The sequence below is a fragment of the Petaurus breviceps genome, unplaced genomic scaffold, assembly GCF_028583685.1.
Source record: "Petaurus breviceps papuanus isolate PSGF00001 unplaced genomic scaffold, PetGlider_PUasm1.0 187, whole genome shotgun sequence".
NCBI lineage: Eukaryota > Metazoa > Chordata > Mammalia > Diprotodontia > Petauridae > Petaurus > Petaurus breviceps.
The window spans coordinates 29,646,294-29,663,751 of NW_027185799.1; the positions used below are offsets into that span (position 1 = coordinate 29,646,294).

General features: G+C 38.8%; 1 protein-coding gene across 3 annotated transcripts in view; it reads left to right on the forward strand.

Annotated features, from left to right (window-relative positions):
- The window catches only part of ZNF316 (zinc finger protein 316), a 50,072-nt gene that overhangs the window by 10,086 nt on the left and 22,528 nt on the right, over positions 1–17,458 (forward strand). For all 3 annotated transcript variants that reach the window (XM_069090827.1, XM_069090825.1, XM_069090826.1), the window contains exons 2-5: positions 1–279; positions 590–681; positions 3,295–3,421; positions 5,782–5,895. The exon at positions 1–279 is cut by the window's left edge and continues 523 nt beyond it. In XM_069090827.1, coding sequence (XP_068946928.1) covers positions 1–279; positions 590–681; positions 3,295–3,421; positions 5,782–5,895 — 612 coding nt within the window. The remainder of the gene's footprint in view (positions 280–589; positions 682–3,294; positions 3,422–5,781; positions 5,896–17,458) is intronic.

Consider the following 17,458-nt stretch of genomic DNA (forward strand, 5'->3'; position numbering starts at 1 on the left):
CAGAGCCTATCGATAGCATTCCAGAGCCCATCATGGGCAGCCCAGAGGTGATTGAGGGCAGCCCAGAGCCTGTTATGGGTAGCCCAGAGGTGATTGAGGGCAGCCCAGAGCCCATTGAGGGTAGCCCAGAGTGCATCATGGGCAGCCCAGAAGTGATCGAGGGCAGTCCAGAACCCATCGAGGGTAGCCCAGAGGTGATTGAGGGTAGCCCAGAGCCAGAACCACAGGAACCATTGAACCATGACTCTAAAATGGAGTCTCCAATTCTTCAAGAGAAGGGTAAGGCCTTCCATTTGGTTATGATGAAGGGCAACCAGATAACTAGAGAGACTAATAGTATATGGGGGGAGGGGATGGCAGTGGTTCTATTGCATAAGCAGGAGACATTGGAGTCAAAGAAATGATAAACTCTAAATTCCATAAGAACTGAATAGATAGTAGTTCCCATTCTGAATTTGGGACTGTACTTATCTTTCCTGGTTTTAGCTTCCTGGAACTGTGGGGCTGGTGGTGGAAGGTGAAGGGGGTACTTCTTTTAATGCATGAGCTTGGAGGAGCTATCAGGAACTCAACACACTTTCTTCCTCAGCTGTGTCAGTTTCCTGGGTTCCAGCTATTTTTAAGAAAGAGATCCTTGATGATGATGAGACAGCCACTGATTTCCTAACTACTGAGTCCCAGGTGAGCTTTTGTTCTCTCTCCATAGGGCTAGAATCTAGTTTTGAGATTTTTCTTTTAGTAGCTGTGCAACTTTGGGAAAGTCATTTAAATATCTCTACTCTCATTTTCCTCATATGTCACAGCATTTTTGTGAGGATCTCATGGCATCACAGAACCTGAGTTGGAAGGGAGCTGAGGGACCCTCTAGTCCATCTTGTACAAGACTTCCATTATCAGAGAACCTACTGTTTCCCAAGGGAGCCTGTTCCTCTTTGGGAAGGATCCTCAGAAAGTCTTTCCTTAATATCAAGCTTAAATGTGCATTTTTGCAACTACTGCCCATTGTTCCTAGTTCTGCCTTGTGAGTTGAATCTTTTTTCTATGTGACAGCTCTTGATGTCTGTCCCCTTTAAGTTTTCCTTTCTCCATGCTCAGTACCCCTCAGCTCCTTTACCTGATTAATCCTCATAAACTTGAAACCTTTTATTGTCTTGGTTGCCCTCCTCTGGAGGATCTTCAGCTTTTCAGTGTCCTTCTAAACTATAGCATCCAGAACTGAACATGCTACTTCAGATGTTATTTGGGCAGGACACAGTACAATTGTGTCTGTATCGTCTCCTTAGTTCTGGACCTGATGCCTCTTTACAAAGATTGTGTTATCTTTCTAGGATGCCATATCACACATTTGACTTATTTAGACAAATTTGTGATTGTACTTCACCCATCTTCTGTTTGTGAAGTTGAATTTTTGAACCCATGTGTAATATTTGACATTTATCCTTATTAAATTGCATCTTAGATTTCTGCCCAGTGTTCTGAGAGCCTTTCAAGAACTTTCCCTATACAGACTTGCATCCAGTGTGTTGGCTGTCCCTTTTAACTTTGTGTCAGCTGTCAATTTGATATAAATGCCATCTGTGTCTTCAAGTTATTGAGGAAAATGTTCAATGGCACAAGGTTTTTTGGTAATCCCCAGAGGGGTATACAGAGTGTCCCTAAAGTCTGTAGGCAGTTTAAAACATTAACAGCTTCACTTCAATAGGAGATAAAAGACAATCTGTAAAATGCAATAGAGAAATAATTTATTCATTTTGTATGAAAAAGAAGTTAGTTTTATTATTTTGTATTTTTCCAGATAATTTACCCTCGTAGGCTAGGTGGCTTCAATAGAAGAAAAAAAAGATTTTTTCTTTAGTTATCTGAATTTAAGTCTGTAATAGTATAAAAAAATTTGCAATTATGGGGATGGGTTAAAACTAAAGTATGAAAAAACCTTGGTTTTAGAATGAGCTTCATGTTAGAATAATTAATGTGATCAATGTGATCAGTGCTGTAACACAACTTCAGAATGTGTTCATGAAACTAGATATAATGGGGAGACCATTGCTCTGGGACCTAATCTGCTGGTCTGTGTTGGGTTGGTATAGTAGTCACAGAGTCTGGGCTACATAGAAAGCTGTAACTTTTGTATATGTAATAATGGTGGACGTGTTGAAACTTAACTATTTTAAGATTAAATGTACCAAATCTTGAATTAATTACCTTGGCATTTCACTTAACAGATTATTTTTTTATCTCCCATAGAATTTAATTTATTAACATTTTGAATTGCACATGGACTTTAGGGACACCCTGTTTAAATAACTAGTTATTATTACTTAATACACTTTTTTGGCAATCCCTTCTGTCTAATCTGAGTTAGGTGCTGTTCTGCTTGGAAGCAGAGCTAAGAAAAAGTTATTTTCTGGAGAGCATTGCTAGTCAGTAGTTATTTAGCCAGTAAATTCCCCTCTGGTGATTTATGCCCATTTCTTTTTCCAAAAATTGGAGATTAAGCCCATCCCAGGAATTTTGGTTTCTTCAGTACTAATTCACCTCCAATTATTTCAGTGCTTCAAGGCCCTTTGCCTGCTAAAATGTGGGTGTTCCTCCTACTGATGCAGATTCTAACTCCTCTGTTTCTGAATAGATAGTCTTTGGGAGTTGCTCTGGCCAAAAACAAAATCCATTGCCTGGCAGCCAAACTTCTGGTGATGAGCCTTTCCCAGATTGGCTAGTCTGGTCCTCTAGTCCATCATCAGGCCTGTATCTGGAGGCTTTCTCTCTTGGTAGCATTTGCCAGAACTTGTAGTCTGTTGGCTCAGCCTTTCATATCCCAGAGTTGCCTCTTCAACATGATAAAGCCCTGCAGGAAGGTTTTAGTGGCATCTGCTGCAGTTACCCCACTACATGCAGAGGCTACCTACTCCCCCCCCCCCAGTACATTTGGGCTGCTTCTCTTGCTTGAGATAGCCTTCATGTCACTTTCAAAGTAAGAACTTTTCCCTGATCCACTAAACCAAAATTTAGAACTTATACCTGCACTTTTGGTACATCTCATCCTCCTCTCTGTCCTCCCATTTCCCCCTAAAAATTTTCATATGTATATGTATATTATGCTACATTTTAATCAACATCTATTAAGTCATACTATCTGAAAGTTAACTTTTGTGTGACTCAGCCTCAAAGAAGGGATTATGTTTTCTATTTTATCTCTCATTATGGTTCTCAGTTGCCATTGCTGGCTAATTTCTTCACCCTTTCTCCCCATTGGGGGCACAATGAGGATATATTTACTGTTCTTTTTTTTCTTAGGGGCTGGTGACATTTGAAGATGTGGCTGTGTATTTCACCTTAGAAGAGTGGGGAAGGCTAAATGAGGCTCAAAAGGATCTTTACAAGGAAGTCATGCAGGAAAACTATGGGATTCTGGTGTCCCTGGGTAAGTGCTAGTCTTCCCAGAATCTAAGAAGCAGTGAGAAGAGGGAAGTCCCTAGTTCCCTGGGACTTCCAAGGGTGATATTCTTTTTTTTAAATTTTTTATTCTTTAATTTATTAATTTGTTTGTTTCCTTTTAGTTTACAGGATTCAATTCCACAATTCCTTGAATTTCACATTTTGTCCCCCTCGCTCCCCTCCCTCCCCTCCCCCCCATGGCGGCTTATAATCAAGTATAGGATCTGTAAATACTTTCACATTATACAATGGTCAGGTTATAAGGATGGATTGTACCGGCTGGAATGAAAAATGGTAAAGAGGACATAAAACCAAATAAGAGAACAAAAAAGACCAGGTATTTTGCTTCCACCTGGATATAAATTTAATTCTTTCTAGTTCTTTCTCTGGATGCACGTTTTTCTCTCCATCATGCGTCTTTTGGGATTGACTTATATCCCTGCATTGTTGAGAAGAGTCCAGTCTATCAAAGTTGGTCATCACACATACGTTGTGTCTGTGATTGTGTACAAATTCCTCCTGGTTCTACTCTTCTCACTCAGCATCAGTTCTTTTAAGCCTCTCCAGGTAAATATGAAGACCGCCTGCTCCCCGTTTCTTATAGCACAATAATATTCCATAACATGCATATACCACAAGTTGTTCAGCCATTTCCCAATTGATGGACACCCCCTTAATTTCCAATTCTCTGCCACAACAAAAAGAGCTGCTATAAACATTTTTGTACATATGGGTCTTTCTCCCATTTCTATGATCTCTTTGGGATATAACCCTAGGAGTGGTATTGCTGGATCAAAGGGTATGAAAGTATTTATAGCCCTTTGGGTATAGTTCCAGATTGCTCTCCAGAAAGGCTGGATCAGTTCACAACTCCACCAGCAATGCATTAGTGTTCCAGTTTGCCCACATCCTCTCCAGCATTTGTCATTTTCCTGTTTTGTCATCTTAGCCAATCTGACTGGTGAGATGTGGTACCTCAGAGTTGTTTTGATTTGCATTTCTCTAATCAATAGTGAATTAGAGCATTTCTTCATGTGCTTATAGATAGCTTTAATTTCTTTCTCTGAAAACTGCCTGTTCATATCCTTTGACCATTTATCAATTGGGGAATGACCTGTATTCTTATAAATTTGACTCAGTTCTCTGTATATTTTAGAGATGAGTCCTTTGTCAGAGACATAGGTTGTAAAGATTCTTTCCCAATTTCCCACCTCCCTCTTAATCTTGGTTACATTGGCTTTATTTGTACAGAAACTTTTCAATTTCATGTAGTCAAAATTATCCATTTTACATTTTATAATGTTCTCTAATTCCTGTTTCGTCATAAAGTCATTCCCTCTCCACAAGTCTGATAGGTAAACTATTCCTTGTTTTAGCAGACTGCTTACAGTATCAACCTTTATACCTAGATCATGAACCCATTTAGACTTGATTTTGGTATATGGTGTTAGATAATGGTCTATGTCCAGTTTCTGCCATACTATATTCCAGTTTTCTGAGCAGTTTTTGTCAAATAGTGAGTTCTTATCCCAAAAACCAGGGTCTGGGGGTTTATCAAACAATACATTACTGTAGTCGTTGACTTCTGAATCTCGTGTGCCTAATCTATTCCATTGATCCACTCCTCTATTCCTAAGCCAGTACCAAGTAGTTTTGATGACTGCTGCTTTATAGTACAGATTGAAATCTGGTAAAGCTAGTCCACCTTCCCTAGCATTTTTTTTCATTAATTCCCAAGGGTGATATTCTTTTTGAAACAGACTATCACTCCTTAGGATTGCTTATCTCTGACAGGATGGAAAAGAAGCTAGGCCCAATTTACATCTCCCAGAATGGAGCAGAAACCGTTACATAGGACTCTGGAGTGGGCTTAAGTTATAAGCTTAGGGTACCCACAGAATAGCATATACATTGAGGCCTCAAGATCTCTTGACCCAGGAGCCCAAGTGTATGTATTAGATGATATGCAACTATCAGTCTCACTCAGGATCTCTTTGCTACAGATTTTTCTGACATATCCAGTGATGTGAGGATCAGTTGGAGGTGGAAAGATGTGAGCAGAGCACTCAAGTAAAAGTCACACTAAAACAGTGGGTGTGGGGAAGGTGTGGTTAAGAGAGCTGGGGGAAAATATTAAGGGAAGATCTCAAAGGAAAATTCAATGTGAAAGAAACTGTAAACATTTAAGAGGTACTGAACTAAGGAAATAACATTTGTTAGCAGATAACAACAGTCTTCCTTGGAGTGTGAGGTAGAGCCTATTGAGATAGCACCATACTCATTGATCATGAGCAACCCTATGCTCACCCTCTTTCTTCTCTTTTTCTTTTCAACCCTTTTGAATAGGTTATCCAATTCCTAAACCTGATGTAATCTCTAAAATGGAGCGTGGGGAAGAATTGTGGGTCCCAGACAGCCCTGGTCCTGAGGAAGGAGATATTGTAACTGGTGTCTACACAGGTGAGAAGCATGAGAATACAGGATAAGAGGAAAGCAAAGGAATGGAAATTTCACAAGTGTTCTCCTTTCTAATGTCTTGCCCTCATCCTGGTCCTATAAATAATTACCCTTACTTTAATTTCCCAGTTTTATGTTGATGTTGATTGCTAACAGTTCCAACATGCAGTGCAATGAAAAGTAAAAACTACTTAATATGGACTCCTTTTAAAATTTGGAACTTTTCTGTCCCTGTGGCTACTGCAGCTTTCAACATCACAGAATGACTTTGAAGAGTTAATTTTACTGACTATGTACACTTTGTACACTTTGGGGATGTGGTGGGTGGAAATATTTTCTGACCAAAGACATTACTAGACTAGGAGTTCATGGGTCATGTCACGAACCTCACTGAAGTCATAGTGGATGAGTTCAGAGGATTCCTTTCAGTATCTTAGGAAACAGCTTTTTCTTCTGTCTGAATGTGTATGTTAAGGGTGATTTTCTAAGCCATTCACAGTTTTTAAGAACACAGTCTTCTCAAAGGTGGTACAGGCCTATGCCAGACTTTTCTTCTGGCTTCATTTTTTCTTCTTTTGGTGGAGAGCAAGCATGTCACAAAGCTGAAAGGCCTAGTGTGATTCCATGGTCCTATTAGCCTATTCTATGCCTTGTATTTGGGCCCGCTTGACATCAGGATCTTCAATTATTTTCAAAACTACGTTTCTTTTGTGATTCATGTTGTAGTTATATAGTAAGTGTTAAGGTGTGACATTTAAACCCAGGATTAAATAAATACTATTGGCAAATACTTATTTTCTTCTGGGGCTCTCTTCTCTTTAGTTTGCAAAACTACTTGGTTTTGAAAGATTAGGAAGGAGAATTAGAGGTGTGGGGTGGGGAGCGATGTGTATGAGGCCAGAAGTTAGGGTACAGGGTTCTTTAAGATCAGGGCTGTGAGTGGATCTAACAAGGCATACAGATTATTGCAGCTTTGTAGCAACAAAGCTTCCCTGTCACTTCCCCGCCCCCAAAAAATTATTTGTAAAGTGCTTTTATATTTTTCAAAGCACTTTCATATAAATTATTTTGTTTTAATTTTGCAACAACACATTAGGTAGGAAAGATAGATATTTCCTAAGTTTTATTGGTGAAAAAACCTCAGGTCTAGAGTAGTTGTGACTTGTCCAAGGTCACATAGATAGGTAAGAACAGTGTCTGGATTGGAATCTAGCTTTCTTATTACCCAGCCCAACATTCTTCCTAATATACTTCAAAATGTTCTTCTTATATGTTCATAATTTCTGTTCAGCTGTCCAAATTGGGACTCAGAAGGACTAAGCACATATGAAATAATGTGACAACTTCTTTCAAGAACACAATTTCAAGCAATGTTGTCTCAGCAACCATGTCATAACACTTAAGAGTGTGTCCCAAGGACTGCATGTGCATATCGTGATAAACCAGGTTTTTCCTGAGTCCTGGCTTTAGTTGTTGGGAACAAAGTTCTTTCTTGAGTCTTATGTACCCTTCACTACAGTCATAGCTATTATGGAAATCAGTGACCTCTTTTCTCATAAACCAATTGGATTAAAGTCATGTGCCACCCTGTGACCAAGGACAATTGAATCTGGCTAAACTTAGCCCACTTTCTACCTTAGCTGGGTTGCATCAGTCCTCCCTACTATCTCCATCATTCACCACCCCCTGGCTTGTCATCTTAATCCCAGAGGGCAGGAAAAAGTTTGGGGAGACCACAGATCTTTATATACCACAGTGAAAAATTAGAAGGGTGCCATGGAATTCAGAATGATGGCAGCAATTCTTACAGGATTTGTTATTCCATGAAAACAGTAGTCCTTTCTTGGACCCATTTGTCTCTGGCCAACCTAGAATCTCATATCCTTTTGCATCAGTTAGTTTTCAGTCCTGGGTTTGAGAAAGGACAGGATTGATTTCCTTCACGTTGTAGGGTAGGGAATGTGAAGTATAGAGGACCAGTGACAGTGAAAAGTGCCACTGCTGTCTTGGGGCCATGTGGTTGTGCCTGACCAAGGGTCTTATAGCTATGTACTGTGAAGCAGAGAGGGGAGAAGGGATACTTTTTCTCACATTGCGAGGTGAAGTTCAGAGGGTTAGTGACATCCACTCCATACCCCTTTCACATGATAAAAACATTTCAAAACAAAAAAATCCTAAGATCCAAGTTGGATAATACAATGAGAGCACTAGCTCTAGAATACAAGAAGATGTTAAATTCAGAGGCTTCTAGAACATTCTAGGTTAGCTTATCCCTCTGTTCTCTCTAGGCACAAAAATGGGCAAATTTGCTATTTTGAAAAATTCTGTATTTCTGTCCTTCACAAAGTGCTTTATTTTGTTTAACTTTAACTATTCCAGAGCTTTCCACTGCTTGCTTCTTGATCATGGTTTATTCTTGGGGTCTGGAAAAACTAAGAAGGACAGGTTGGTAAAAAATAAAGTTTTTTTTTTTTTTAGAATCGAAGAAAGAACCCACCCCAGAAAGTGAACATTTTAATGCAGATCTAAGGGGCTGATAAAGAAGAGTGAGAAGGAATCAGAAAATATCTTACCAGAAGAGGAGAGAGGCTCTAACATGTTAGGAAGGCAATTTGGGTCTTAAACATTCTTGGCTCTTTTCCTGGCATGTGGAGCCTAGACCTTGAGGCTGGAGAGGAAGAAATGAGGAATGGGTGGGAAAAGGAAGAAGGAATGTTGTAGCTTGAGGGCTTTGTGTATCTCTTGAACCACATGCTGTTACTCCTTCCTATGACTTTTCTGTATGACAGAAGAATTTTAATCTCTCTGCCATCTGAAGAGTTGAAAGGGACTTTAGGGCATCTAGTCCAGACCTCCCATTGCAAGCAGGAATTGTCTTTGTGACATTCCCAACAAGTGGTCATTCAGCCTTTGCTTGAAGGCTATTTCCTAGCACTATTTCCTAGATCCTCGTTTTGTTGACTAGTTAAAATGAAAGTAGCCTGTTTGAGATGTTGCTATTTCCTTTCCTGGCCTCTTGGCTGTATATATCTCCAAGATATAAATGAGACCGGGGTACATTTTCCCAAATCTTATTCATGGGTCCTTTTTGTATAAACAATGAGGCAATTTCTAATTATTTGACAGAAAATTCCCATTTTTTCTGATCATACTGTCTCCTCTTTTTATACTCTCACTGGAGAGGAGGGAGATCTCTGGAAGCCTTTTTACAGAACACAAAAACGTATGAACTTAGAAAATATTTCCCAACCTGTCCAGTATTTCACTGTAATTGAACACTGCACCCGACAACAAGTGCAGCACTAGACAGTTACATTTTCATTTTTATTCATGTCTCACTGGCTTACTGCCTGCTTTCGTCTAGGGCCTGGGCTTGTGGTTTTGTCCTGGAATGAATGGGACGGAAACCAAGAGAGGAAACCCCCCCCCCCCCGAAACACTGAGGTTAAATGAAATGCCTAGGGTCACACAGTGAGTCAGTAGCAGAGTCAGGATTTGAATTGCATTGTTTTGACTCCCAAATGAGTGAAGATGACAGAGAAGCTGACTCACCCGTATGTGGTGACTGACTGGGTTGGGGATTAGCCCAAAGTAAAAATAACATTGTATGTGGCACTTTATAGTTTACAAAGCACTTTCAAATTCATTAACTCCTATGATTCTCATGACGGGGAATAGACTACAGGTCCCGTAGCACTCTGTCCTCAGGATATCTGTTCCCTCTCCCTCATCCCTTCAATGAAAAAGGCATTCCTGTGGAGAATATTGATGTAGTGTTGGAAGAATTGAGATACAAGCTCTTTTTTTTATTTGCTTTTAAAAATTAAAGGACAAAAAGGATGACTTTTTTTTTCTTCCTTGAATCAGTTGGAACAATTTCCTAAACCAAAATTGGGCGCATACCCATTTATGCTGTAAAATAGCCCCTGGCCACTTTGTATTAGTTGGTTGTCATAGACCTTGTCTTACATGAGCCAACTTTTCATAAGAGGCATATGTTGTATTTTATTGTTAACCTGTAACAGAAGGCCTTATTATTAACATAGCAGCTAGTAATAAGGTTTCTGGATTCAGAAATTCTACCCACTCCTCAAAAGCCTTGTCTCCATGGACCAAGGCATTACTGGCTAAACTAGTGCATCCCAAACCCTGAGTAATTTTGTATTCAAAATTTGAAATAAAAAATTGCTGACTTATCTATAACATTAAGATTTACGACATACTTTCCTCATGAAAATCTCATGACATAGGTAGAACAAATATTAATATCTTCTTTTTGCAGATACATAAACTGAGCTTCAGGCTATTATTTAGCATAACTAGCATTTCTACAATGCTTTAAGGTCTGTGAAATACTTTACCTGTGTTACTATATTTGATCCTCAACTCTGAGGTAGGGGCTATTACCATTTTACTGATAAGTAAACTAAGGCACAGAAAATTTAAGTGATTTGCACAAAGTCACACAGCTAGTATATATGTCTGATGCAGGATTTGAACTTGAGTCTTCCTAACTCTAAGTCTTAACAGCCATGATCACATAGAAAATGGCAGAGTTGGAACCTGTTTTCCAAATCTAAAATTCTTTTCTTTATGCCATGCTGTTTTTATATGATCCATTTATTTAGCCAGAGACTTCCAGGTATTTCTGGAATTCCGCTTGGGAATTTATTTAGGAGGTCCTAGGTACTTCCTGCCTCATTTTTTTTTTGTAATTTAGCCTTTCATACATGTAGGATCATAACTTTTTTAGCTGGGAGAGATCTTAGAGATAATCTAATCTAAGCCCTTCATTTTATAACTGAGGTTAGCTACAGTCAGGCAACTTAAGGTCACTCATATATTAAATACAATTGCAGAGACAGAATTTGAACCCAGATGCTCTGACTTTAAATCTAGTGCTTTTCTGCTATTCCATATTATCATTTCCATTTTGTCTTATAGTTATTTATGTATGTTTCCCATCACCAGAAACTGTCCTTTAATCTTCAAAAGTATCCTCTGACAATAATTGATAAAAATTCAAATTTATAAGTGAATTCTTTTGATCAGAGGATCTTTGTGACCCCTGTGGTTTCACGGGACTTCCTTCGAGTAACTGGTCTAACCATTATTTTCCAAAAGTTGAGGGACAATTTAGTATCAACTGATGGCATGATAATTTCAGCATATAAAACCAAAGAGACCTTGGGAAATGGAGTCTTCAGCTCTCTAATTTCCATCTTTTCTGAGAAAGGTTATTCAAACACATCCCTAGTTTTCATAGAACACCCGGCCAATAGCCAAAGAGACCTCTAGACCTTTACTCCCACTTTTCTTGCTTCCCTAGGTCTGGGTGGCATCATATCCATCTTATTTTTAAATAATCATTACTCACATTTGCATAAATGATTTCCTTAATACAGCATTGTGAGGGAAGGGTAATATAAGTATTATTCTCATTTTACAGACAATGACATTGAAATGCCACGTTCATGTCATGTAAGTCAAAGATAGGGACAGGAATTTGTTCAGCTGGGAAGAGGAAGGTACTATGCATTTATTAAGTGCCTGCTGTGTGCTGGGTGCTGTCCTGAGTCCTTTACAATTATTTCCTTTGATTCTCACAACAACCTTGGGAAGTTGGTTCTGTCATTATTCTCATTTAATATTTAAGGAAACTAAGGCAGACAGAAATGAAGTGATTTGCCCAGGGTCACACAACTAGTCAGGCTGGATTTGGCCTCAGATCCTCCCGGCTCCAGGCCCAGTGCTTTGTCTACTGCTCAACCAGCTGCCCACACGAGTCATACTAGATATAATAACTTACAATTCCTTCGTGTTTTAAGATTTGTAAAGGACTTTTATCTTGACAGCCTTGTAAGGGAGGGTATTCAGATATTGATCCCTCTTAGGCTCAGAGAAGGTAAGTACTCTACATAGCACTTTAAGTTTTATAAAGAACTTGCCTCACAATTCATGGGTGAGAAGGTGATATGTTTTTTCCCCATTTTTCAGATGAGGAAATAAGCCCAGAGAAGTTTAGTGTCTTGCCCAAGTTAGTATCAATCAGGATTTGAACTCAGGTCTACTAATTCCTTGTCCAGAATTCTTTCTGCTTCACCACCATAGAATGTTTTTAAATGGTATATTTTTGTAAGTGTAACTGCTGTTCTGGGAAAGGAACTGTTTTTATAGTTTGGATCTGGAAGAGCCATGACCTTCTATGTACTTTTTCACCTGTAATTCAGGTAGAGATTGGTTTTCAGGCACTTGCCCTGGACTGTCCCCTACCTTTATTTCATTAATTCTCTAGAGGTGTTAAAACTTGAATCACTGCTACCCTCTGCATATCTTCCCTTAGACAATTGACTCCTTAGAAGCAAATCATAAGAGGGGTTGTTGTGCCCATTTCCCACTTTTAGTCTTTTAATTAATATGTTTCTCTGAACCTTAGTCATTCCCAGCCCTTTCTGTCCTAGGGATGGAATCTTGTGACCAAGCTAGACTCCAGGGAAATAAATTCTTCCTACCTACCATAATCTAGACTTTATCTAACCAAGTGAAGTTTTAATCTGTTTCAGCACAGGACTGAGTTTGTTTTATAAGTTTAATGACCTCAAAGGAATTTGGATATGCGGGTCCCACATGAGGCATTCACATTTTATGTGCTTTGGTTCCTACCTTACCAGCCATTGATTAACCTTTATTAGTACTCACAAGCAGCTTATTTTTTAAAATAGAATTTTATTTTCAGTTATGGCTTCTCTTCCCACCTCTCCCTCCTTCACCCACTGAGAAGGCAAGAAAAACAAAACCCATTACAAATACATACAGTCATGCAAAACAAATAACTGTATTAGCCATATCTGAAAAGAAAAAAAATACACTTCAGAGTGAGCTTGGAATCCATCAGCTTTCTGTCTAGCTATGGACAGCATGTTTCATCATGAGTCTTCTGAAATTGTGGTTGGACATTGTGTTTATCAGTTACCAGACCTTTCGGAATTGCTCATTTTTACAGTATTGTTATTGTATAAATTATTCTCTGGGTTCTAAGTAATTCACTTTGCATTGATTCATGTAAGCCTTCTCAGGTTTTTCTTAGACTATCCTCTTCAACATTTCCTATCTCATAGTTATATGTAAATGCCATAATTTGTGCCACCACAAAAGAGATGTTATAAATATTTTTTTGTATACATGGCCTTTTTCCCTCTTTCTTTGATCTCTTTGGCATATGGATCTAGAAGTAGCAATATCACTGGAGCAAAGACTAGGCACAATTTAATAGCTTTTTGGGTATGGTTCCAGAATGGTTAGCCTGGTTCACATCACCACTAACAATATATTAAAGTACCTGTTTTACCAGAGCCCTTTCAGCATTTGTCATTTTCTTTTTTTTTTTTGATCAACTTCAGCCAATCCACTTGGTGTGAGGTAGTACCTGAGTGTTGTTTTAATGGGCATTTCTCTAATTATTGGTGATAAAGAACATTTTCTCATATGGCTGCTGTTAGCTTGGATTTCTTCCTCTGAAAACTGCCTGTTCATATCCTTTGACCAAATCAGTTGGGGAATAGCTCTCATTAAAACTTTGACTCAGTTCTCTGTATATCTTAGAGATGTAGTCTCATGTGATTTGAAAGAGTTCTGGAAATAACTCCTAGTAATACCTCATATATGATTCTCCATATCAGAACAACCATCCTGTGGGTATCTTCCTACTCAGAGAACAGAGAACCTTTGGACCCAGTGATCCCTATGTTCACTGGAAGAATGCCCTCTATATTCAAAGGTTAATAAAACCAGACAACAAAGAGGCTACATGGCCTGGAATCTGTTGATTATTTCTTTTTTCTTGGAGGGGGAAGGTAGGGCAGTTGGGGTTAAGTGACTTGCCCAAGATCACATGGCCAGTTTTGTGATTGTATTATTTAACTTGAATTGTTGTTCAGTCATTTTTTGCAGTTGTATCTAACTCTTTGTGACCCCATTTGGGATAGTCTTGGCAGAGATCCTGGAGTGATTTACTATTTCCTTCTCTAGCTCATTTTGCAGATAGGAAACTGAGGCATAGAGGATTAAGTGACTTGCCCACGGTCACACAGATAGGAAGTGTCTGAGGCCAGATTTGAACTTAGGAAGATGAATCTTCCTGACTCTAAGCCAGGCATTCCATATATTGTGCCTCCCTTTAAGTAGAGATATTTCACCTTTTTGTACATCACTACGATATGACTCAGGGCCCTAAGTTTTGAGAATGGAAGTGGGAAAGCAAATTCTGAGTCAGTGGATAGCAGAAGGGAGATCCAGGAATTAGACCACTTTGTCCTCTAGTCAAGCTTCTCTGACTATTCTTTCTCAAGAAGTTCATTACTTTAAAAAAAACACCACCTCTGTAGCCTTGGGCCAGTCACAACCTCCCTTGTCCTTAGTTTCCTCACTTATAAAATGAGGATGTTGACTTCTGACTAGCTTTACAGCTTTGGATCTATGGTCCCATTATCCAGACTTTTATTTGGCACAGACCTGCACAACATATGGCCCATGGGCCGATTGCAGCCTGCCAAAGGATTTCGGAGGCTTGAGAAAAATGTACCGTTGTTACTGTGTGCTCTCTCCATTGGCAGTCTGTGTGTAGTCTAACCTATCAGCAACCCAAAGAAGTTTGGCTTATTTTAATTTTGGACCCTACTTACTGTCAAGTTGTGCAGATTTAGTACCTGCTACTCAGAAAGCACTCTGTTAGGGAGAAATAAAAAGGTGACTCACACTTGAGTTCTTTCCATCAAAAAGCTTAACATCCAATGGGGAGATAAGAAATGTATACGACAAACTAGAATTTCTAACAAGGTAAAATTAGTGTTAAGGCCTGTGTAGGAGTAAGCAAAAGGCTAGGGAGGTTCAGTGTCTAGTATTGACTGTTTTCAAAGAGTGTTTTCCTTTTGCTGTATTTTTTTTAGTACTTCATACTTTACAGAATACTTCTCTAAATATCGTTTTAGCAAAATTCCAGAGGCAGGGAGTACAGGTGACCTTAGTGCCTGATTATGGCTCAGACCCTAGACACAGAATATGTAGGTGCTTCATCAGTTCTGGGTGAATTAGATTAATTGACCACTATTCTTAGTACATCCCAGAGGAGCATCTGACCCTTATATCTAACAAAATAAGAGTTCAGTTATGGAGACCTCTGCTGATACCTAGGAATTCACCTTTCAGAAGACTTCATACTCTAGAGGGGAGATAGTCCCTCTGTATTTTTATGAAGGGAGAGAGAGGGCTAAAGGGCTTGACTACTATCTTAAATGTTTGAATGAAAGTCATATGAAAGAGGCCTTCTGTGGAGCATGTGTTAGCCTAGGGCCTCTCACTAGGTAGAAGTTATAGGGAATCAGTTTCAACTCAGTAGATGTGTTTCTAAAAATTAAAGCTAACTCAAAATGAGTGGATTGCGTCTTTAAAGAGAGAGTTCCCTGTCATTCGACATATTTGTTAGGGACCTAATTATGGATCACCTGGGTGTGAGGACTTGCAAAATAGCTTTTTAGTCTCAAGGGTCCATACTCCAGTGATATACACCTATAAAACTCTGTTTCATTTGGCATAAATTCAGTGGATCAGTCATTAAAGTCATTAAGGGAGATAACCTTTCTCATTTGGCTGAAAAATAGTCCCTTTTGTTAATAATAACAACTAATATTTATATGGCATTTTAAACTTTACAAGAACTTTGCAAGACCAAGTTCACGTAACTATTAAGTATCAGAAAAGGGATTTTATTTTAAACTATTTAAATTGTTTTAATTTATAACTTTTTCTTTACATCGCTTTCATTTACATCTATAGCCCTTCTCCCTTCCCCCCTCCATCCAGAAGGACAACTCCTCTAAGAAAGAAAGAAAGAATGAATGAATGAGAGAGAGAGAACCCCAAAAGTGGCATGGTGTATGCAGTATTTCATACCCAGAGTTCCACTCAGGTGGGACTTCACTCTGAACTATATGGTACAGTGAAAAACTGCTACTGCTGGAGAACTGGGTTCAAATCTCAGCCTCTGGTTTTTATTACTTCTGTAACCATGGGCAAGTCATTTTACCATTTAGGTCTCAGTTTCTTGAACTATAAAATGAGAAGTTAGGAAAATATGGTCTCTGAGGGTCCTTTGTTCTTTAGGTCCGTGAAAGGACTCCAAGCACAGCTCTCAGCTCTGCCCTGTGCTGTGCTGCTTTGGCTACAAGGAAGCCAAACTTCCTTTGCTCTTCAGTCCCCTGAGTGTCTGTGGCTCCAACTCTTAGGCTTGTCTCTTCCTGGAATAGGCAACTATTCCTATTCCAACTGGTATAGGAAACTCAAGAATAAAACACTTAAAACATTTAGGTTCATATGACACCAAGCTGGAAGAGACTTTCGCTTGAAGCCATCCTTGTGCTAAGAATTCTAATTTGGTCTTACAACTACTGTTGCAAGTACTATGACTACTATCGTAGTTTTGACCTTGATCTTCAACTCATATTGGTTATAACTACATATTTACCTGTACTAGCTGGCAGGGATGGTTCAACTAAAAAAATATTCACATGCTTTGTTTTTATGCCATGTGCTTTTCCAAAGGAGTTAGTTTACTTTTAAATATAAAGAAACCCTGGTTACTTGCAAGTGTTTTTTTTTCTCCTTATGGATCTTGTTTGACAGTTGGTATTATATTCCCTCTTGTCTTTTTCTGTTATTAAGTCCTATACTGGATTTCTTCTAGTATCTTTGTTTCTTGGCCTGACTTTTGAAAGTGAACTTGAGGGTGGAGAGATAGTGTGGTATAATGAAAAGAATGCTGGATTTTGAGTTCATGTTCAGCTACTTGTATGATCTATTAATGAACAGGTCATCACTGTTCTGGGGCTCACCTGAAAAATAAAGAGATCAGACTACATAATATTTAAGATTCCTTTTAGCCTTAAATCCTGTGATCCAGAGACTATATCCTCATGATATTCTTTGGTCACTCTGGAGAAGAGATCTATGTTTCTTGTATCTTATTAATCATACCCTATGGAAACCCACTGAACCAAAATTTTCCCCCAAACTCTGAAGAGCATGACAAAGATATATTTATTGGTAAATAAGGAGACTTTCTAGAAAGAGAAATAATGCTGGACTGCTCTTATTTGAAATAATATGGAAACAGAAGAGAAAAAAACATTGTCCTACATTATCGTTGGTAATTTAATATAATAACTCACATTTCTATATTACTTTAAGCTTTATAAATTGCTTTCCTGAGAACAGCTCTGTGTGGTAGGCAGTACTAGTATAATTATTTCTCCTTTATAAATGAAGAAACAAGTTAAAAGAGATTGTGACTTATCTGAACTCATACAACTAGGTTCAGAGCTGGGATTCATCTCTATGTCTTCTGACTCTAAAATCCAGTGCCTAGTAGTACTGAATCCTGTGGAGACCCTAATATCTGTTTCAAAAATTATGGGCTCTGATTCAAAGGAAGTAGACACAGATAAATGTTGGCAGGTATTCAGATGTTGAGGGAAATCACCCCTTCGATGAGACTTTGTTTCTATGTAGTGTC